This window comes from Acanthopagrus latus, chromosome 7 (assembly GCF_904848185.1).
Source record: "Acanthopagrus latus isolate v.2019 chromosome 7, fAcaLat1.1, whole genome shotgun sequence".
NCBI lineage: Eukaryota > Metazoa > Chordata > Actinopteri > Spariformes > Sparidae > Acanthopagrus > Acanthopagrus latus.
The window spans coordinates 25753832-25776363 of NC_051045.1; the positions used below are offsets into that span (position 1 = coordinate 25753832).

Consider the following 22532-nt stretch of genomic DNA (forward strand, 5'->3'; position numbering starts at 1 on the left):
TATGATAAAGAGAGTTTGTGAAAGAAATCATACGAGAAAATGACAGGTTAGATCTTACATCGCAGTCTGCCTCCATAAGTCTTCATGTAAATAACGCTTATTCACATTAGTGAGACTATAAAAGTGTTAATAGTAGCATAATATTCATGTTCATTGTTAGTTCATAAGAGGTTTATCAGCACTTTTTAATAGGCTTAAGAACACTGATAAAATCTTTATTAATTCAATTATCATCATTGAACCCTCATTTAGCTTTTTGTTGCTTTATTAGAATTAATACATTCTTTATTATGCATTTTTAACAGTTGTTTTTGCAGCAGTTACTGGGTTTAAAGTGAGAGCAATGTCTTGTTAAGGTTGAGAATGCTGGAAAGTCAGGCACACTCTCATCATAGGTTTAACCACTTATTGCAACAAATTGAACTACGGTTATGCACACTGCAGTCACTGAAGTGGCAAAGTGGGTTTTATCAGAGCTTTTCTGCTGACAACAGCTTGCTGCTGCATCTGAAAACAGGGTTGATGAGAGTAAAGTTGTGGGTCAAACCATCAAAACAATGACCCGAATGGCCTGAAAACGTTACAAAGGGGGGCGGTGATAATTACCTGTTTGACAATGGGAGTAAACCCTCTCATATTACATGCAGTCAGTTAATACCATAAAAGATGTCATTGTAAGTCATCTGGGGCCAATATCGCCATGTTTGTCTGACAATCAGGTTAGTTTGTGGCCACCCACTCTGTGCTGATTCCATGTAGATTGTCCTCTAAAGTTGGTCTCCTCCACCTCCAGATACTTCACTTCATTCTCCAGCTGACAGCTCACTCTGCCTGTTGTTTAACGCCGCTCAGTATTAGTGTGTTGACTGAGGGTACACAGACCGGGGCTGCCATTGTGGGCCGACAGGTGTTGCGCCTCCTGCAGTCACACATCAACATCACAACCAACACACCTCATCACATCATCATTTCCTTCACCATTACAACGGGTTCAATACTCTGTCACTTATTATGTAGCTCCTACATGAGGGTCTATATACAGACGGGCTGATGATGTAAACCGGTTTGATATGAGGCTGTAATGAGCTGCTGTTGAAAATGTCGGAATCAGAATCAGAAGAGGCGATGACTGACTCTTGGTCACTAACAAACCGTGCCGCATTTTGAAATCACTCGTACTCGCTAAAAGAAGCCTTCAGCATTAAGTTTAGTCCGAGCTGGTCTGAATGAGGACTCTGGATGTGTGTTACTACAAGACGGGCCTCCGCTGAGGTTCAATGTTGGAAAATGAGCACAGGGGAAAATATGACAGAGTCAAAACCACTCTGGGAAATGTTTCCACCGAAAAAACGCCTCCACACACACACACACACACACACACGGTCTATTCATAGAGTAATAATGTATGCTGACCCATCTCCTCTCCAAGTTCCATGTGTTTTTTGGTTCTACAGCTTTCTAACAGATGAGGGGTACAGACAGAAAATGCAAATTTGTATTTCATTAAAAACTCAACAGGCCACACACGTCAACACTGTTGTACACAGATCCAGTCGTCAGTCTCCTGAAATGCACACGGACTCATCCGGGCCAGCTGGTTGATGTCTAAAAAATGTTTGATAGTTACAATTTAAATTCTGGATCATAACATCTGTATTTTCCGAGCCCACACCACAACAACCGATGAGAGAGGCAAACGGTAAACATTTCTCGTCTTTGAGGCTAACGTTAGCTAGCACGCTGGCCACATCTCTCCACTAATCCTGACTTGTTTAACCTTCTGCTTTTGTTTTTTTTTTTTTTTTGCTCACCGCAACATGATACTGCAGCAAGCTGTGGCACCGAGCTAGTCGCCATTTTGCTTACGTCTGCTCCCCATTGAGATCACGTGTGAGGGATCGCGTGCGAGCCCAGCTTCAGATTGCAGAGCCATGAGCCCAGAGTGCTGACGTGTACATGGCAACGTTCACTGTTAATTCAAGATTTATACATATTCATGTTGATCGTGACGCCTGACCAAATTGCACCAAATTGGACACCGCGCTTCCCCGCATCGTCAGCAACAAACCTGGCAATTGTGATGTGGATTGGGTGAGCGGTTCTCGAGATATGGGAGTAACAGACAGACAGACAGACAGACAGAGATTCCTTGCTTTATAGTTGGATTTATCATCATAAATTCTATCAAAACACACAGTGATGTGGAAGTACATCACAGATATCGGACCATAAGTCCAGTGTTTATGGACAATCAAGCGCAACAAAGCGGCCCTCTGTGCCGCGTGAATCGCGGCATTGTCCGCCTGATTAACGAGTTTGTCTTGATTTATTAAAACACGCTTTTATCTGTATTAGTGTCTCTCTGTTTCTCACTCTCTCTCCATCTGTATGTCTCATTCACACAAATGTCAAAACGAGGATAAAGAGCTCGTTTCCTGTCTGGCACTGACGTGTAACTCTGACACGCATTTGTGCTTTGCAAGCGTTGTCATGACAATGAAAAATGAATGGGAAGTCCTGTCCATGTGACTGCCCTGACGACGGTTGCAAAAACATATCAGATAACTGGGCGAATAATGGACCTCTTTTTTAGAACAGTAGCATTATTTCTTTAACTAGTAAATTAACTTCCCTCTTTCTTTTTTTTTCCCTTTTTCTTTTTCTGACAGCTGGTGACGTGCCCAGTTTATTATTAGCCAGACCGAAACTGTGATGTCCACTAAACAGAGAAAAAAAGCGTTTTTCACGGGTGATACATTAATGAAACGGACAAGTGTACAGTGAACAGTAGTCCAGGTCCAGCAGCTCCGGCAGGAATGTGTGGGGGTGTCACTGTTGTCAAAACAATGATGGAGCTGTTTGGGAGTTACTAAGACTTTTTGATGACCGGCAGGGAAAAAAATCTGTAAGGAGTGAAAAACCGTCCTGGGCTGGTTGGTTTTTTTTCTCTCTCTCTCTCTCTCTCTCTCTCTCTGTCGCCCTCTCTCTCAGGCCTCGTCTTTCGATTTAACCCTCACGTCCACGCAGATTTTGGCCCCCTATAAACAACTTTGTAAAACTGCCTGTTCAACCGGACACGCTTCAGTTGCATCTGTCAGAAGCCGCTGCCAAAGACGTTCATGGTTAGGTTTTGGGCAAAACAAGAGCAGCCATCAAAGCAGCTGACAAGTATTCCACGTACCACCATCGCACGGTGCGACAACGGCACATGGAATGCTGGCGCGGCGGTGGTTTGTTTGGCAGTGCAGGCACGCGGGCGGACCGAAACCATTCCATATAGCCATCATGTGCCAGTTAATGAAACGAACCTGATCATCTTGTGACACGCTGACTCATCTGCATCACCTCAGTCCACTGTCTCTTCAGTCACATGACGAACAAAATGTTTAATTGAAAGATTTAATTCTTTCCTATGACAACATGACCTGTTTTAAGGATCAGAGCACAATGTGACACACAAATCAAGCCAATTCCCTTAAAACCAAATGGTTATGTGCTGGGCAGGACAAACACTCTTAGGAGTATATCTCATATACGCTTGATTGTGCAGCTGATTGTGTTTTACACAGCAAAATCCTTGGACAATAATAATTATGTTGGTATGTTTAAGTGCATGTAGGGACTCATTTAAGAGCAGACTTTCAAACATGGAAATCTAACAGAATTGGAAGCGTGAGGAGAGATTTCTTTGCCTGCACTGCTCCCTAGTGATGATGTTGGAGTACAAATGTCAAATGTGAAAGGGATTCAACCACAAGATGCCACTGTTACACATCTCCTCATATGCAGGGGTGGGAGTGACTGGTTAGAACTACTCAAATGACTGTAATTAAGTCATTTTCTGAGCACTTGTACTATTGTTATTGTAGTAGTTTTTCAGGTCTATAGAATGTCTACTCAATGATTAATGGGTGACCAGTCGCTGCAGTTCTAATGACACTGTAGATGGAGATGGGCCTTGCGGTGAGTTGGATTCAGCTGCTGTTTCTAAGGTGAAGAAATAACTTTCGCTCTCCACTGACATCGTCAAACAAAAGTAGAAGAGCTGAGCTGCAGCAACATAGCAACTGGCGAGACACAATTCTCCCAAGGATGATCAAGTCATATGGTCAAACGCTGCAGAAGAGCTGCTAAATGGACTTTGTGGTTAGATGAGATTGAATCTACTGGAAGAGATTAAAGCAGAGGAGCCTCAAACTAATAAGGTTCTCCCTGTTTCCATTCCGTGCTCTGGACCTCCACCAAAGAACTAACAGTCCTCTTTAATTCAATCAAGGCTAATCAAATATCAAACCTGAGTCACTCTAAATGCAGAATCACTGATAACTGCTTGACTAATTTAATCTAGGATCTGCAAGTCTTTCGCTCTCATAGATTGTGTCACTCAGTGTTTGTGGTTGCATTGTGGGTAGTGTTAGCCAGCGCAGGAATTTCACGAGGGCCATGGCCCACGTGCCCTCACAATTTGGCCTCGTACCCCTGAAAAAAATATCTGCCCTAAGGCCACAGTGGCCTTGATGCCCCACCCGCACTGCCCTAGTTGCTTTGGCAGTTTTCTCCTCTGCACACGGCTTTGAACACCGTCTTTTTATGATATTCTGGCAACATCAAATGAGACGATGCATACATCACCAGTGATAGGTTCGATTCAATAAGGCCTGGCATGAACCGCTCGGGCGGGCTACAGCAACAGTTTGACAGCAATCTATCACTGGCGAACCAGGACACTTCATCAAATGCACCCCCCAACGTCCGCGTGACCGAGATGTTGGGTCTGAGGAGGAGGAAAAAGTTGCCAGGTCGGCGGTAAGACAGTGTGATAAATTAACGAAAAAAAAAAATTTCAATCTAAAGTAAACGTTAAATTTACACAAGCGTTGCTTGTACAGTATATCACTACGTCGCTGACCCAGTGTAGCCTCCGGTGGCTGGCTTCATTACAACATTATATTTACTTTTATTAATTTACCCCCAACAATCACCATGCCAAGCAAACAATGGAGGGACAGGGGCCTTAAAAGGACAGTGTGTAATATATCAAGTATTTAGCGCCATCTAGCTGTGAGGTTCTACATTGCAACACTCCTTTGCTCACCCCTCCCGTTCTGAAGACGTTGGAGACGTTCCGGAGGCTACGGTGGCCCTGACGGACAAGAAACTCCTTTTCAAAATATGGAATCTTTCCCAGCAGCGTCAAGTGTTTCTACTGATTCAAGTAATTCGCTGAGCTCCCTCTCAGTTTCGCAGTCAAGCTGGCTCTGGGCGAAAACACGTTTCATAGCCTTACTACGTAGTACCAGGTAGTGCTTTGTGTCCCTCTGGGCAGTCCATATTTTTTTTAAAACCAGAAAGACATGGCGCCCTCCATAGAGCTTGCCCGTGCTATTTATATTCAGATAGGTAATTCTTCAATCAGGAGGATAAGTCAGATTGTTGGCAGAGGTAACTGTACACAAATGAGGACTTACTTATGAACGAAGACGTTGATTTGAGTTAATAAATGACGTAAATCATTACACACTGTCCCTTTAAAAAAAGCTCTGCAGATGCAGCTAAAAACTGCAAAACCATGGAGGGTTTTTTTTTAAGAGGTGAGCGGTAAATTATATTTAAAGAGGCAACTATATACCTTTACAGTAGTTTGTTGTTTGTTAGCTATCTAACAAAACAAAAATAATTGTTAGCCAGATATTGTTCAGTGAATCAGTTTATCATGTACACTGAAACAAAATATTGTTTGCTTATAAATACATAAACCTGGTTGTTCTATGTTTGAAACATTGGGTTTATTAGTGCTATTAAATACATCACATGATTACTTTTTTCATTTTTTTTTTCAAATATGCACATTACATCACATTAAGCTTATTAGTTTATGTTAAAACAATGTAATCCAACCAGGGTTGTGCTCCTGCAGCTTTCCAAAGCCAAGAATCTGTGGCAAGATGGTGCCAGCTGGCATCAACAAGAACAGGCCAAACATTCATCCATATGGTCCAAGGAACCCTAAAACACACGCTGGAACTCTCCCTGACTCTCCATCACCATCTTCAGACGATAGTGACTGATTAATCACATAACCTGGCATATGTTAAAAAATAAATATAAAATAAAAATAAATGCATTTATGAATTAATAAGTAGTTGAACATTTCTCGCCTGAGCTTGTTTTATGTATCCATTTCCTTAGTCATTAAATTGTCATTATGTCATTATGGATGTGTACTTAAAATCATTGTTTTATTTTATGCCTTGCTGCCCTGGCTTTTGGCCTTAGTGCCCTCAAATAATTGACAACACGAAAGGCCAAGTGGCCTCGCACCTGAAATTATGAAATTCCAGGCCTGGTGTCAGCGGCAGGTTTTGGAATGCACTGCTCTGGCACTGCAGTCCTGTAACACTGTCAGATGTATCATGGACAGTCTAAAAAACAAATACAGCAGAAACCGAGATGTCACCTTTTTATTCCAAGCAGTCTTCTTTTTTTCCAAAACCTGACACATACATTACCCACAGTGCCTAGCAACTGAGTGACATCCCTTTGATGCAATTCAGCGGATAACATGCAGCTTCCTCTTGCGCCACTAAAGGCTTTATACTACTTACAGTGGTGTATACAATAATACTCTGTAAAACTCAATATAACTCAATGCCAAGTCCACCTTTTGACCATTGGGTGGTGCTCTTTCCATACAGAATAAGCAGAGAAGTCAGGAATATTAACCTGTAACCACAGTTTATACACTGTCTGCAAACCAGCTCAGTTCATACAAACAAAGAATTAACTATTTCCTTATACACACCACTATGTGCTTCCATCAACCATCAAGAGGGGGAAACAGCACAAAAAGCATGACAATGAGGGCGAGGTTTACGTTTCTTAAAACATATCTCAATACAACACTCACTCGTCCAAATGTATATCGACATAGTTTCTGCTGTAATCACTCGCCGCCCATTCATACTGACCATTTAGAGATCAGTTTCTAACAGGATTCTAGTGTGATGTGATGAAGGATAAAACTCAAAGTCCATCCTTTGTGCAACAATATACTCAAAAGGTTGTCTCAAGCTGAAGCTTTAGCAAATCTACATTACACAAAAATTGAATTTTCTCAGTACATATCTTTGTGTTTTCTTGGGCTGGGTTTACATGCTGAACTGCTGTGGAGGGACAGAAAAAACAACAAGGAAGTGTCATACTTCAGTGACTTCAACTTGGAAAAGATGAATCCCCATTTTACAGCAGCTTCAGGTGAATTTAAGAATATATTTCTACACAGAATGAGGATTATGGATTCTGTTCCCCGTCGTTGGTAAAGGAACTCACGGTGATTTATGTTAAAAACAGGGACGACTACAGCAACTGTCTCTATGGGCAGCTGATTATTGTTTTAAGAAAGACCTGAAGCTGTCCTTCATTCTAACTGAAACAAGTGAGACAAGCATGTCCTCTGATGAGAGGCCGTCCACACGGAAACACTCTTTTGTGTAAACGCACATGTTTTGCATGGTTTTGGCTGACCGTCCACTTGGATCCTGTAAACGCAGCGCATGAAAACGTACTTTTTTGATCCGCATGCTTTCCGAAGCGATGACGCCATCGCCCCACCCCTCGACCTCTTGTCTCCGACCTCTGAACCCCACAACGTCTCATAACAACAACAACAACAATGGCGGACTTCATGTTTGTGTTCGTCCCGCAGAAGATATTGAGCCGTTCCTGCAACTTACTCACCTTGTAGTCGAGTGTGAGTCGCAGCAGCAGTTCGACCTCATTAACGGTCCACACAAACAATTCTGGTTTCCTCGAACTAGCCATTTTCGTCTTCTTCTTGTTGTGTTCGGTTTTTCCGTCCACTGTCTGTTTACAGTGCGCAAGATTTATGCGCGTGCTCCTTCGCTTCTTCCCCGTTTTTGGTGAATTTCAAGCCTATAGGCCTGGGTTATGAACTACAATGTTTTTCGGTCATTTTCAGTGGATTCTTATGGACGCAAATATTGTTGAAACGATGTCGAGGGATACGGATGAAAAAAAAGGTTGTTTTCGTGCGTGTGGACGAGCACTGAGGCTGCTGAGTACTGGCACCTAGCAGTCATTGAGAACTTCAGCTGTAGTTCCTGTTTTTGCCACATTCTGATTCATGGCGTGCCACTATTTCTAGATTTACAAGAGAAAAGAGTTCAAGGATGATGACTTACTGGTTGGTTTGACGAATGTTGCACTGATTAACCGCCCGGCCTCTGTTAAAGAGCAGCGCACAGCTGCTTCCTGGAGCTTTTGTTATGGGAGCTTTGACTAATGCATTAGATGTTAATTTTACACAACAGCTTTAGGCCTTTCCACTCATTTTCCAAACTTCAAACATGCGTGCACATGGTTGATTGGATGATTGAATACACATGTTGCGGTGTCTGAATGTTTGTGAACGAGATGTGTGAGAACAGTTAGAACCCCTCTCCTGCAAAAGTGTTAATGCCTTCGCGTGTCCCAGGGTTGTTCGTAGTAAAGTAAGTAAGTAAAACTGAGAAACGTGTCAGTTAAACAGCTGCGGTCGAGGGTTCAAATCCTCCCTGTGGCTCTTTCCTGTATGTCTCTCACTCTTTCTCTTTCTCTCTCTCTCTCCCCATTTCAATGAAAGCCATGAAAAGAATAAAGTTAATAGTAATTAATCACCCATGTACATACACACTGCTGTCCACCTCATTGACGAAACACACTGCTGTGCTATTGGGCACGTCCAGGTGTGCCTTGGGAATTTGTTACAACCGTTGATTATTATTATAATTAGTATTCATTATTATAAACAACTACTGAATCAGTTTATACATTTCACTATTTGATTTTAATTTACCCCGCGACCCTGCAGAGGATTAAGCGGCGTACATATAATGTACAGATAATGGATGGATGGATGGATGGATTTTAATTTAGTGGTGGGCAACACGAGGCCCATACTGACTTACAATATGTAAGTGAAAAGCCACATATTGGACAATTGAATTGAAACATTAAACACACAGTGCTCTGTTGTGTTTTACTGATTGTCAGTACTAAATACAGCACCGGATGAAGAAAAGAGCCGGCCAGTATTAACTGTTTATGAACGTGTCATGTGTTAGACCACATGAACGTGTTTTCTGTTTAACAGATGCAACTGTAACTAACCTATGAGAATAAATTGTATCTGTAAGAAATGTACGAATGACAACATGAAGAGCGATGACTTCCCATGTGATTCGGCCTAATAAGAGCAGTTGAGGCGGCCAATTCTTTTTGCAAGACCATCGCAGTCTGTTGTCATGTGTGATGTTGAAGCCCTGAGGACAGGAGTTTATCAGTCGGGCGTGCTCTGTAACGGGACTTGTTGAGGTTCAATCACGTCTCCATTTTGACAACTGCGATTGTAACCGGTTGCTTGAAGTGAGTGAGCCAGTGTCAACCTGAGGTCTATTGAAATAGACAGTGTCCTCTGTTGGAATCAAGCTAAATAGCAATACAGATTGACTAACAGTAATACTGTAGTTGTTTGTCATTCACACAGTCTCTTAATGACTTTTTGGAGATTGTTGGAGATTGTATTTTTCTTTCTTTTCTTTTTTTTTTTTTTGAGGACATCGAGGGCTGGATCGAGCCCACGTGTGCCCCAAAAAATCCTTTAAAAACCCTTGATAGAACAAAAAAATAACCATATTCAAAGTGATTAGATAACACAGGCTCAGGAGACTATTTCTCCTGAATGAAACACAGGTGTGCCTTGGCTTGGCTTTTGGTGTTCCTTGGAAACAAAACCTTTGAAAAGCACAAAGTTTGTGTTGACGCACTGGATCATTGGTTTGAATCCTGGCTGTTGGCGCATTTAATGCACTGTGACGTGACATCTGTCATCTCTCACATTGCATTTAGGAATTGCATTTCAGTTGTCATTCGTAATGTTTTAAGGAGGAGGACCCATGTCAAGGAATGTTCTGTGCTGCACTTAGATAATAATTCGACCCCAACAACACGTGGCCCAGCATCCATAATCGTTCATAACGCTCATGGGAACGACATTCTCATACCGCTAGTCAGCCGTGGGAACTGAAGAATTCTTCTTAATAAACTCGTGACGTTGTTTTACAGTCAACCCACAGCCAAAGTTAACCAAAATGGATCTGCTGAAGGGAAGGGTCTACCACATTTCACTAATCATGTCAGAGCCTATTGAATGTTTCCCTCGAAAATCAGTGAAAAAAAAACAAAACAAAAAAAACACGTGACTGTGGAGCATGGTGGTCCTTTCATTTCTTACAGGCATGTGTTTCCACTTCCAAGATACCAAGATAATCAGTACTTGTTGAACTGCCAACTAGCAGTTAAGGCAGTGTGACAGCAATGTCTTGATATTTTCTTTGAGTGATCGAGAGCGGGATGAGAAGAAGCTCTCGTTCTTTCACTAAAAATCAGCCTCTCTTGTGGTTCCCACGTCGCAGCCTTCCCGCCCCCCCCCAAGGACGCCACTTCAGCAGGTTCTCATCTTAATCTCAGAGGAGAGAGACTCATTGAAGATTCTGTTACATTCCACACGGCCCTCTTAGAAAGAACATATCTGGTTTGTTGTTTTCTTGCCATACTTTGACGCCAACATTTGTTTTTGGTTTTTTTTGCTCGCATCCTGTGAAAGGACCGCGCCAACGTTTCTGCATGTTTTATCTCATTTTCTACAAATGATGAATGTTTTGAACCGGCCAATTTATTAAGAATGTTGCCAACGCAGACGCTGGATGTTTTATTTTATCTCTGTGCAAAATCAAGTTACAGAGACCTGCCTGATCCACCACAGTGAACACAGGGTCTGCTTTTATTGCTCACTGACTCAAAGTGACATCTCATGGTGAAGATCATCCTGTGATTTTATAATGCCTGCACCGCCTTTACCATGAAAAACAGACTCAAGTAGTCACATTATTTTGTGACAGAAAGATGATCTTCAAAGTAATGGAGTATCTTTATCACGTATATCACAAGTCACTACTGGTACATTTACATTTTACAGCATTTAGCAGGTGCTTTTGTCCAAAGCAACTTACAATAATTCATACATACATACTATTGACGGTGGCTGCCAGGTACAAGGTGCTGACCAGCACATCAGGAGCAGTTTGGGGTTCAGTATCTCGCTCAAGGAAACTTCAACATGCAGACCAGCGGAATCGAACCAGCGACCTTGCGATAACAAGACGCTGGCTCTACCTCTAAGGCTACAGTACCACATGGAAATAAATGCCACGTAAAAAGCGCGGTCATCATTGTTTAACAATGACTCAAGACGTGCAACAGGTTTTAGGGGTACAGTAGTTACAGCGTGACGATGTTAAAGACGAATGCACTAAAATAGAAAACCTTGTATTGTCCCTCCTGTGTGTGGTGTCTGCTGGCTTGGTTGCATTGGCTTCTCCCTTGGTAACCAATACCTGTGAGGGCGTTGATGTCAGCTGTGTTTTTTTGGACGGTGAGGCAGGTGAGCCGAAGGTAAAGAAACAGTTTTCGGTTTTAAGTTGATGAAAGACAATCTGGCAAATCTCTGCCCGTCGGTGGATCGATTTGTCGCTTGAGTTTCAGAGACTGAGGTGTTTTGAAAAACCAGCTGAGACCTACGGAAGATTTTAGGGAGGCAGTAAACTCCTGACAGCGGCGGGACTTTGGCGTCATGAAGCAGGTCACCACAGTACTGCAGCCTCCTGTAGATTACAGTCAACCTCTCTCTGAGCTTTTATTGGAGGCCAGTTTTTACTTGGCGCCCTATATTCTGTGTGGGGGGGGGTTTATGCAGCAGAGACAAGAGAAACGTACTACAGGCCACTGTTTTCTCTCTGCAGGAACGTGACACATTCGTGGGCTCGGGAAACTTTTATTTCAGTTTCCGCCTATATTTTCCTTGATGACTAAGCTTGAAGCCCTTCAGGAGAAGAGACTCTATTTCCGGCTTTTGTGTTCACTGTGTGCTCCGTGTCAAATCTGACGTCAGTCTGGAATGGAGAGAAACAGTCAGGACTTTGCTGTGCGTAAGAAAAAACTTTGCTCCCCTGAAAAGTCAAATGAATTGTTTAGCCAATATTTTGCAAGATTTGTTAGCTTTTGCCTTTTTTTTAAATCATTTTACAGCCATGCTTTATTTTTTCCTTGAATTATTATGAGCGCTGTTTTTTTGTTCATGGCCCTGTGGTGCCCTCTAGGCGCTGCGCCACAGAGGGCAACACGGGTGTGAAATTTCCATCCTGTCTAACTTGATCCCAACTTTTTATTATTTCCACTCGTGTCCTGTTTCTTTTACTTTCAGTCCCGAACCCCTTGAAGTCTGAGGCTGATCTGATTCATTAAGTGCAGAATTACTTTGAATCAAAAGATAAGGCTGGTGGTATTACATAGTTTTGTTATTGTCAACAAATCCCATGAAAGCCAACATAGTCCCTCTCAATAATCTCTGAGTTGATCCTGTCTGTGGCACTCTGCCCCAAGCTCATGGGGGCCAACTAAAGATGTCTAAAATATAGTTTATATTAATAAAAAAATGTTATTAACAGGCAGAGAGAATGAATTTTCATAGTAAGTCTTCTTCTTCTGTCATATTTCAGGTATTCTTGACACTGCACAGCAAGTGAAACCACTTTGAGCACATTAAAAAAAAGGAATACACTGATGAAATACTTTGGGGCAACACGCATCAGATCATTTTATTTAGAGTCCACGCGAACAGTTGAGTTAGAATTTCAAACTATGATTAAATGACTGAATGATTTCAGTTGGACTCAAGAAATATTTTCCACGCAGCTGCTGGTTTCCAGCAACAGCACAGCAGTCTTTAACGATCGTTGCTCAGAGAGTAAATATGAAATATGAGATTTGTTTGGGAGCTATTTTCAACAGGGGACCAATACACAATTTTGGGCTGGCTAGTATTGTTAGCAGCAGGACTGCTGCGTGATTGACTCAAAATAAACCTCGGGGCCTAATGTTCTTTACAATGAAGCGGCAAAATAGTCAATGTAATAGTGTGGCTCCCTACGGCACAGGCTTTGAAAATATTTGTTTGTAGAATCGATTCATTGTTGGTTGTGTAATCTTTGCTTGACAGTAACAAAAATAAGTACTAATGTATATGTGAAAGAAGTAGTTTGAAGCCTTTTGTGGCTCCATAGGAAGCTGCGCGTAATGTGGTAAATTACCTCCAGTGATCCCCAAAACCTGTCGTTTAAATCTGCTAGTTATTTAGTTAGTTTTGCCCACTAGAGGGCAGACACACTCCAAAACAAAACCCAGAAAAAAACTGCTCTCATGCATCATATGTATAGCAAATGTCTGTCTGTGACATTGCTATAGTGGCCCCGTCTTTTACCAATGCCTGGTGTGAAGAGAGTTTACCCATGCACACACCCTTGGCATGGGTGTCCTTGGCTTTGTTATTGCCATGCCCATCCATCCCAAACACTGAAGTTATGGTCCCAGTTCTGAAGTGATCCACAAAAACACATGCTTGGATACAAAATAGGGTCCAAAGAGAGGTTAGGAGAGAGTTTAAAGGGGCTGTTACTGGTTGCGCTAAGTGTCACGGACGATGATGGAAGTCATCAACTTGAGACGCGAAAACAGATCTTCAATCAAGAGACTGTCCTGGAGGGAGGCTTGTGTCGTGTCATCCCTGACCTCATCAGCTGTGCCTATTTCTGTGCCCCTTTTGTTCCCCCAGCGTTTGTTTCTTCAGATTACAATCACCTCTCTTTCTCTCTGCATCTCCATATTTGGACTTGGTTTATCTTGTCTTTTCCAGCTGTTCTCTGAGATGTCATCCCTTCTCATCCTACTTTCCTCCCCATCAAAAACTCCATCCACCATAAATCTGTCGTTAATCTTCCCTGATCCAGACCGAGAGTGATTTCTGCCAAAGTCTGCTGACGATTTCTGCCAAGTATGCTGCAGCGGAAGGTGGCCACATCATTGCCAAAAAAGAGACCGCTTTTTAGTTTCTCTCTTCCTAATCAGATTAAACTTGGATCTTTCTTTTGGCCTCGAAATTAGCAGCAGATAATGGCTCACTCTGTGTAATACCCTCTGTCTTTTTTCTATATTTTCCAGATGCACAAGTAGGATCTTGGCAGGAACTGAGTTGATTAGAAGGAGTTAATTTCATGGCATGTGAAATCGGGAGGGGGGCTCGTTGTAAACGCCGTCTGCAGCCTGAGCTCACGTCTGAGACCCTGCCTGAAAGATATACATAGAGAGGGGTCAACTGGAAGTGGGGCTACGAGGAACGGGAGCGGGGGGGGCAGTCGGAAGGGTGGGATGGATGGACGGTAGGAAGAAAAAGGAAGGACGCCTGGAAGGCCTGTCTGTGGCAAAAGGCCTACAACAACCAGACTGAAGTGTGAAGAGGGAAAAGAAAGACGAGGCAGACACGGAGAGAAAGAGAGGAGAAAAGAAACGAGAAGGAAGGGGGAACGAAGAGAGTAAATACAAAGTGGGGGGGGCTTTTGGAGGCGCATCAAGAATTTGCCTTTTAAGGGGTACAGTCTCAGTCGTCCAAGCCTTGTGAGCTCTTGCGTCGCAGCCAAAACACTCAAGGGAGCAGAAATAAACAACAGCAAAGAGACCGCGAGGAGCGCTGCTGATACTTTTCACACTTTAACGATACTGAAAAGCGCAAAGGGCCTCTTTGTGCCCGGAATTCCCGTCGTTACTCAGGCAGAAATCGTCAAGACGGTGACAAGGATGCAGCTGACGTTCCTTCATGCGACTCCTCGCATCCTTTGTCATCCGTTAGGTATGGATCCTGTGGTGAAAGGGGACTTGTTTCTCGATCGCAGCAAACAAGACAAGGCTGCTGCATCGTGAACAAGTGAGGGGCTCAGTCCGACGGAGGCTCAGTCTGTTCTGAATCACCAGTTTTGTTTTGTTTTGTTTTTTTTCCCAGCATCCTAACAGCTGCCGTCACTGTTTGGTTTTTCTTGGCTGTTTTCTAGACAATGCCAACCATGTGCTGCCCGAGCTGAGGAGAGGGTGCCTGTATCTGGGAGCAGGAAGCTGCTGAGGAGGAGAGATGGGTGGGGGGGGTGAAAACAGAGAGGTAATTGTATACGTAAGAGTGAGGCAACCAGAGTAGAGGGGTAGAAGCAGGAGGGCACGGAGAGAAAAGGACGGGAGAGACGTTTTCAGTTTTTTTTGGGGGGGGGGATGGGAAAGAATAAGAAAATAAAAGGTGAGGGACTGAAAGAGATGAAGAGGGTGAATCCTTGACGAGCATTAAATCAAGGATCGTGTGTGAGGCCAGGGGGATGCAGTGAGTGTGATCGACTGACTCCAAGAAAAACAACGTAGGGAACCAAAGTTTGGGTGTGTGAAACAAAGAGCAGCGGTTGGGGTGGGAGGGGGTGGAGGCCGAAAATTTGGGGGGGCCACATGTGACTGCGTGTGCGTCGGAGAGAGAGGTGTTTTCAAAGTTTGTATAGAAAGAAGGGGGAGGGCGGTGAGAGCGCGCAGAGTGTATCCTTCCCTCTGTCCCCGTAGCGGGGCTGAACGAGAGCCAGGAAAAGGGGAAGGGCCTCGCTCTCCTCCTCTCCAGCTGACAAAAACAGCTGCCCAGGAGCCCGAGCTGGAGCCTGTTTAGAGGACAGAGAGGGAGAGGAGAGGGGAGCTGGGAGGACAGAAGGAGAGACGAGAGAGCGAGAGAGAGAGAGAGAGAGAGAGAGAGAGAGAGAGAGAGAGAGGAGGCGGAGGAGGAGGATCAAGTCCCAGAGTCCAGGACCCCGTCCACCTATATGGGTTGCGTCCTGAGTTCCGACTGGTGCGGGGAGGAAGAGGTGCAACCGGTGCCGGTGGTCAGGAGCTCGTCTCTGAAGAGAAGGAGTCTGGAGAGGAGTGAGAGTGGCAGGATGAGGCTGACAAAGGTCAGTGTGCATGCGGTGTCCACATGAGTGTGTGATGAAATTGTAGATGTTCACTGTAATTGGGCATGCAAGTGTTGTGTCCCCCCCCCACCCCCCCCTTGCACGCACCCACCCTTGAGGGAAGCCTCTAATTGTGGTCAGGGTCACACTGTATTTGTCACAGATGATAAAGGAATCAAGCAGCTGACCGACTGATCTAGTGATTTACCTACAGTAATGTGCAGTGACCACAGATTGTGTTTGTTTACGATAACTTCTGGAGCTAACCAAACCCATCGTCTTGCCTACAGACGTTTCTTCACGATGTTATTTAAGTGTGTAAATCTTCGTCATTTAAAAAGCACATTTTGTACTTTATTTAATGACACTTTCGCTAACATTCAGTTGGAGTCCATTTTCCTGTTGGGCCACAGATTAAAGAAAATAATTGAGTTTGAGTTTACCTTTCCAAACAGCTGGATTCGCTAGATCACATTATGGCTCAATCTTGCAAATTAATCTTATCAGACTTTCAAGCTATGTGCGTAACGAAGCCACGCCCCTTCCTGTTTCCCTCACCGGACCTTATTTAAGAAAAAAAATACCTATGATAGTGGACGACGGAGAGAGACAAATAATTTTTTCCATCCTGTTTGGATGGTTTCATGAATCACACATATGATGTTTGTCAAAGATCATTTAAAAGATCATTTTCCAAGTCAAGATATATGCAGTTTGTCATAAAACTGACAAAAGGTAAGACTGTGAAAATACATGCACGCTGTATTGGTGGCCATGTTGGTGTTGGTGACGCATGTTGAGCGAGATCATGTAGTTCACTGAGCGTATTTAAGACAAACTTTGACTTTACTGACTTGGAACATTATCTGCTAAACTGACTATGTGTCCTATGTGTAGTTCATGGCAAAATTCAAGTGGGATACAATAATGATTTGTCTTTCTACATTCACTACCATACACAGTTTTTCTCTGAAATAAAGTCCCATGGGTTCCACCAGAAGGGGCAAGACTACTCGGCTCTCTATGAGTAAACTACTTGCAACTGTTTGAAATCAACAGTGGCGGCTCCAGTGGTTAGCGTAGCTTCTGCTATATCGTCAGTTATATCAGACCAGGAGAACAGAAAATAACAGCACTGAAGGTTTTTCTGTTGTTAATCTGACTGGTTAAGCTAGCCCGTGACAGACGGGGATAGGCAGATGGTTCAACGAATCGTCATCAAAGTATTTTGTTGAAGTTCCTGCCCTTTTCCATACAGCTTCCGCGGCTCCCCAGCAAATCAATTGCCAGCTGTCTACCTGGAAATTGGTGTTAGCGCGATGTAATTCGCTGAATCACTTTATAATGTTCGAACATTAGAAGAAGTTGAGCATTTTTTATGTCAGAGGCATGGTGCGTTCCTTTATAGAGCTCTGAGCTCTAAAAAATGAATAGAAATAGCTTCACTGAATGGGGACTTTTACTTGTCAACGCATCAAAGATTTGAAGGAGTATAATGAGTATAATGTATTTTGTGGCTCATGTGATGAAAATGAAAAGCGTGTAGAAAGCAGCTCGTGTCCAGCTGCACTCTCACACATGACACACCCCCCTCATATCTTTTCCTAACTCCTAACCTGAGGCAGTGTTGGAGCCTAAACGTAACCATTTCAGGGATGTATCATGCAGCAGCCATGTCATGCAGCTACTGTGATTCCGCAGCTAGACCTACTTGAACTGAACTGTTGTGTATGAGCTGAACTGTGGATTGCATTTTGGCAGGGAGAGAGAATACATTTAACAAAACATACCTCTGGTTCCGCTGCATCAATTTTGTATCATCCACTGAGTCTGAGTCTAACAATGTTACATCACTAGAGTACTCTTTTGATGGTTTTGCAGGTTGGAGTATTGGAGATGGTCCGTGCATGTATAATAATGGTGTTATTGTAAAGGAATTGAAAGACAAAATAAGTTTATTTCCACTTTTATTTTACTTGTATTATTGGAAGATCTCCATTAACACATGTTTGGGGTGGTAGTGGTACATGTAGTTTGAATTCCACTGGTGGAAGTGTTATACCACTGGTTCTACTCTTTATTTATTTATCTTTTTTAAAGATTGAATTCATTGATTGACACATGATGGGATATTCTCCTCTCTGCCCTGAAGGGAGGTCAAAGGTCTGTGTCTACAGGTGATCAATATCAGATGCAGAAAAATGCCAGGGAAAGACTTCACCTCCCACTCTCCATGAACTTAATTTAAAGTTTGAAGAAGAGATTGCTTGTGTTGGATTGTCCCAAGAAGTGTGTGTGTGTGTGTGTGTGTGTGTGTTTGTGTGTGTGTGTGTGTGTGTGTGTGTGTGTGTGTGTGTGTGTGTGTGTGTTTTGTTCGTCCCTTGATTTAAAGGATGATGCTGGATGACGATGGCATCTCCAAGCCAGGGTCACATCTGTGCAGATACAATGGCCCAGTTGTGCTGGCCGCAGCACTGCTTGGAGAAAAATTACCATAGTATGACAATGTAACAGAGGCAGGCTGGATGACCGGGGGGGGGGGGGATCTTAAAGTGCTTCAAGCCATCAAGAGAACAGTGAGAACCTTGACCTCTGTCCAGTTTACATCACACTGGACTACACACTTGAGTATTTATGGCTTTTTTTTTTTATCCAGATGTTTGAATTCAAAGTACACAATGTGTATGCTTTTTGTGAGCGTGTGTGCATGCTTGGTTGCACCACAGTCCCAATGGCTCCATATCACATGCTGAGTAGCGTGGGAACGTGGAGCCCTCTGGACGACGTCATCCTGCAGCGACTGACCCCACGACAGGGGTGTGGGAACCAGTTAGATCCCACTTATTATCCCGGAGGAGGAGATGTTGTCTCATCTATTTATGGGCTTTCTTCATTACCTTCTTGTTTTGATCATGATTATTATATAACCGCAGCTCTTTTCCACGGGCCTGCGGACAGTCCTAGGTGTGAGATGATGAAACTATTAGGGAGAAATTGAGAAAAATGTGTCTTGGCTTTAATTTCTTTATATCCTGGCAATCACCGTGCACATACTGTACATACCCTGTCAGACTTAAAGCCAAGTACTCACTGGACAAATGATGTTCCACATGCTGCTGTCAGTGGGATTACATAATTTGCCGATGTTATGTCAGGAACACGAGTAAAGGATGTTTTATACGTTTCTTTATCTTGGAATTTTTTCCTTTCCTGTGGAAAATTCATAATATTAGGCCTTTTTTAACGAATACGAAGCAGCACATGAACGCTTCTTAACTCACTGTACTGAAGAGCTCCGTGTATTTGTAGTTTGCTGAAACACATCCTTCAGAGAGTTCAGAATTCTGTCTTGGCCTTTCACCCTTATAATAGTACAATAATAGCCTTTTAAAGATTCTTATCATATTTTGCCAAATGTTCTTGCTGAAAATATGCTTTGTTACTGCAACACTTGGCAATCATTCCCGGACATTTGTTGATGGAGGGGAGCTGAGCATAAACAAGCGACATTCCAAAAAATTATTCTTGAAACAAACAGTTTCTAGTGGAGGGAGAAAATAAATCATGTGGTTCTTTTTATGAAATTAAATAAATAAAGATCATAGATGGTGTAAATGTGAATGATGCAGAATTCATGTGGGACAAATTAACGTAGGCGAGCCTCGGACAGCAGTAATAAAAAATGACACCCCGAGGTTGTGTCATGTATAATCAATTTTCTCATCTGTCCTATTGAGTGTTATGATCAACAACAGATCATATTTGGCATTGAAAGTTGAATTTCTTAATATCTGGGCAGGCATCATATATGAACACATACTTAATTCACCTACATGCACAGCCAAAGGTTTGTCACTGAGAGTTGCCATGGAATGACTGGAACCTTTTAGCCATGTTGTCAGTATGGTGTAATTTGATAGTTAGGGTCATTTGGTGTGGGGTTATATGAGGTATAAGGAACTTAACCCTTGTCAGTGTATCACCTCCAGCCCTCCCCATGTGTGGAGAGGCTGCGTGTCGCACCGAGAGATAAACAGAGCATTGTAATGCTAAATGGCACCTACAGCAAGACGTATTTTATCCACCTATAGGAAGGTCTATGTGTGTGTGTGCACATATAAGTGTACACTATATTTTGGGCATTTTTGCCACTTTGCATTGAGTCCATAGGAAAACATGAATATTGCCGTACTGTAGCAAAAACCATTGTTTGGTTGGGGGCACAGCAGTAATTCTCTGTGTAACACTAACCTGGTCATTAATGGCACAAACCTAAACAAGCAAGTAGCTTTTACTTTTGCTCTTTTGTGGGTATTTAGCTGTTCTAATGCCCGGGGTCGCCTCCACAGGTGCACTTCCGCGCAATGCCATTTTGCTGGGGCTCGATTGAAATGGCTCAGTTGCATCTTGGTTTTAGTGCTGCCTAAGGCAACTGTGATTGGTTTAAACAAAAAACTAACTTTTTTTTATCCATGCCATTATTAGGTCAAAAATTAAATTGCAAATACTGTTACTGGCCAAATACCTGCTAAACTAATGACATTCCCATCAGTTTGACTTTAGTGTTAGTTTAGTGCAAACTAGCAAATGTTACCTTGCTTAACACACTAAACTTTGACTCTTAAAGTGGTATTACCTGCTCGACATTCAGACGATTAGCAGTGCCAACCTGTGCATGTTAGAATGGTGACGATGAAATTAAAATGAATTACGAGAACCTGGAAAGTGGTGAAAAACAGCTCCTCGCTCCTGAAAATGACAAGAGACATCCCCCATCACGTACACCTACATCTCGATGCTTTAGCTGAGTTCAGGGGTGATGTGTTGACCCCCTTAATGGCGGACTGGTGGTCGCGTATATGCTAGTGATCTAGGAGCTGCAGTAAGTCCGACTCTGTCAACCCGCTGTTTGTATAAAAAGCTAAATTTGTACTGACACTAGTTCTGCTCTTTTGTGTGTGTTTTGGACTCTAGAAATACATAGAGAGCTGGCATTGTGTCAGTGGTTTTATGGTGTGTGTTTGTCTAGCGGCCCTGTAATTTCTCATGAGCAACAAAGTTTAGATTGGCCGTGACAAATACTGCGGCCTTGAGCCACAGGCATTCACTACAAACACACACCCAACACAGGAAGGAACACTGACCGGTGAGGGTTAAATATAGACAACCCCCACTCCCCAAAAATATCCAGAATACAATAGAAAAGAAATTAAGATAATTCGTAGACTCCTGCGCTTTAGAAAAAGGTGAATTCCTACATAGGGTCCAGACTCAGGGGGTGGCTGGTGTAGGCTAGATTCCTGCGGCTTCATCCGTCCCGAACTCTGACAGGGATTCGAGGAATGCTTGTTGTTGTGTGTAGTGGGCACGCAGATGAAAGCTGATCGAGGGGGGAAAGGGAAAGACATAAACCATTTCCTCCCTCGGTAAGTCTGCAACCCCCTTCCCCCCACCCCCCCACCCTCCACCGCCAACCGATGCCAGCACCACCCTTAAAAGAAAAACACCTCACAGGGAAGTATGCATGCTATATTTTCTCTTCGCGCACTCAAAAATGTCGAGCCTCGAAATCCATCCGAGTTTTGTGAAAGCGCGTTGAGGGGCGAGCGGCGCTGGCTGACGGGAAGGACTTTTGCTCAACGAGCCCGTCGGCACAATAAATGTGCAACACGTGCTCGTTTGTGTCACCAGCATCTCTGTGCCTCACACACACTCTTCCCACTGCTCTCTCGCCCCTTCAACAGCTGCACCTTATCAGCCTTTGGCGAAGTGCTGTCTTACACAATCCTTCGTCGAGCCGCACGGCCCCCTTTTCTAGCCTCCTCCTCCTCCTCGTTCTCCTCCTCCTCCTCCTCCCCTCATTTCCTCTTGGCCCGGGCTCCCACTTTGTCCACTCCTTTCTCATTTACCTCCGCGCATGATCCAAGTCTTTACACTTCCTCGAGACTCTAAATTCACTGTTGTTGACAGAAAAGACAAAGAGAAACACCTGGTATCCTTGCAGTCTTTCGCAGTTTTCACCCATGTAAAGCACCTTGCGTAACGGTGTCGACTGCAGTCGGAGTAAAGAGAGGGCTGAAATCACCACTCTGGAGTTTCTCCGATCAACACCTAAAATAATTCCCTTCCCTTACCGTCCCCAACAACTTCGTCCCCCTCTTTCCTCATCTCCATCTTTCCTCCAACACGACCCTCCCCCCACATTACTCACCAACTCAACCCCTCATTCCAATCCCAAGCACCAGCTTCCTGTCTCACATGGTCCCCTAATATTTTGTTAGTCTCACATGTTGCCTCCGCTGCCCCTCTCCGATTATCTTTCTCACTTTACCACTTCTTCTGAGTGCCTCTCTCCTCTCCCTCCTCTTCAACACACGTCTCTTCCCCCCCCCTCCCCCCATCATAAAGAAAGGCGGCCGAAAAGCCCACAAACAATCAAACTTCCCAGGACCCCCCATCAGTCCGCCCTTTTTTTCTACACAGAGCCGGAAATTCTTGCCTCATGAGCTAAACCAGCATAAGCTAAACCAGCATTACTGCACGTGTTTTTGTTTTTGGTGGGGATAACATGCATCGTCATGACTCACAATCTCGTTCTCCACTGATTGGTGG

General features: G+C 43.6%; 1 protein-coding gene across 6 annotated transcripts in view; it reads left to right on the forward strand.

Moving 5' to 3' along the window:
- The first annotated feature begins 15514 nt into the window (after positions 1-15514).
- tns2a (tensin 2a) overlaps positions 15515-22532 on the forward strand; it is a 61099-nt gene continuing 54081 nt past the window's right edge. For all 6 annotated transcript variants that reach the window (XM_037102861.1, XM_037102867.1, XM_037102862.1 and 3 more), the window contains exon 1: positions 15515-15920. In XM_037102861.1, the coding sequence (XP_036958756.1) occupies positions 15792-15920 (129 nt within the window). In that variant the 5' untranslated portion in view covers positions 15515-15791. The remainder of the gene's footprint in view (positions 15921-22532) is intronic.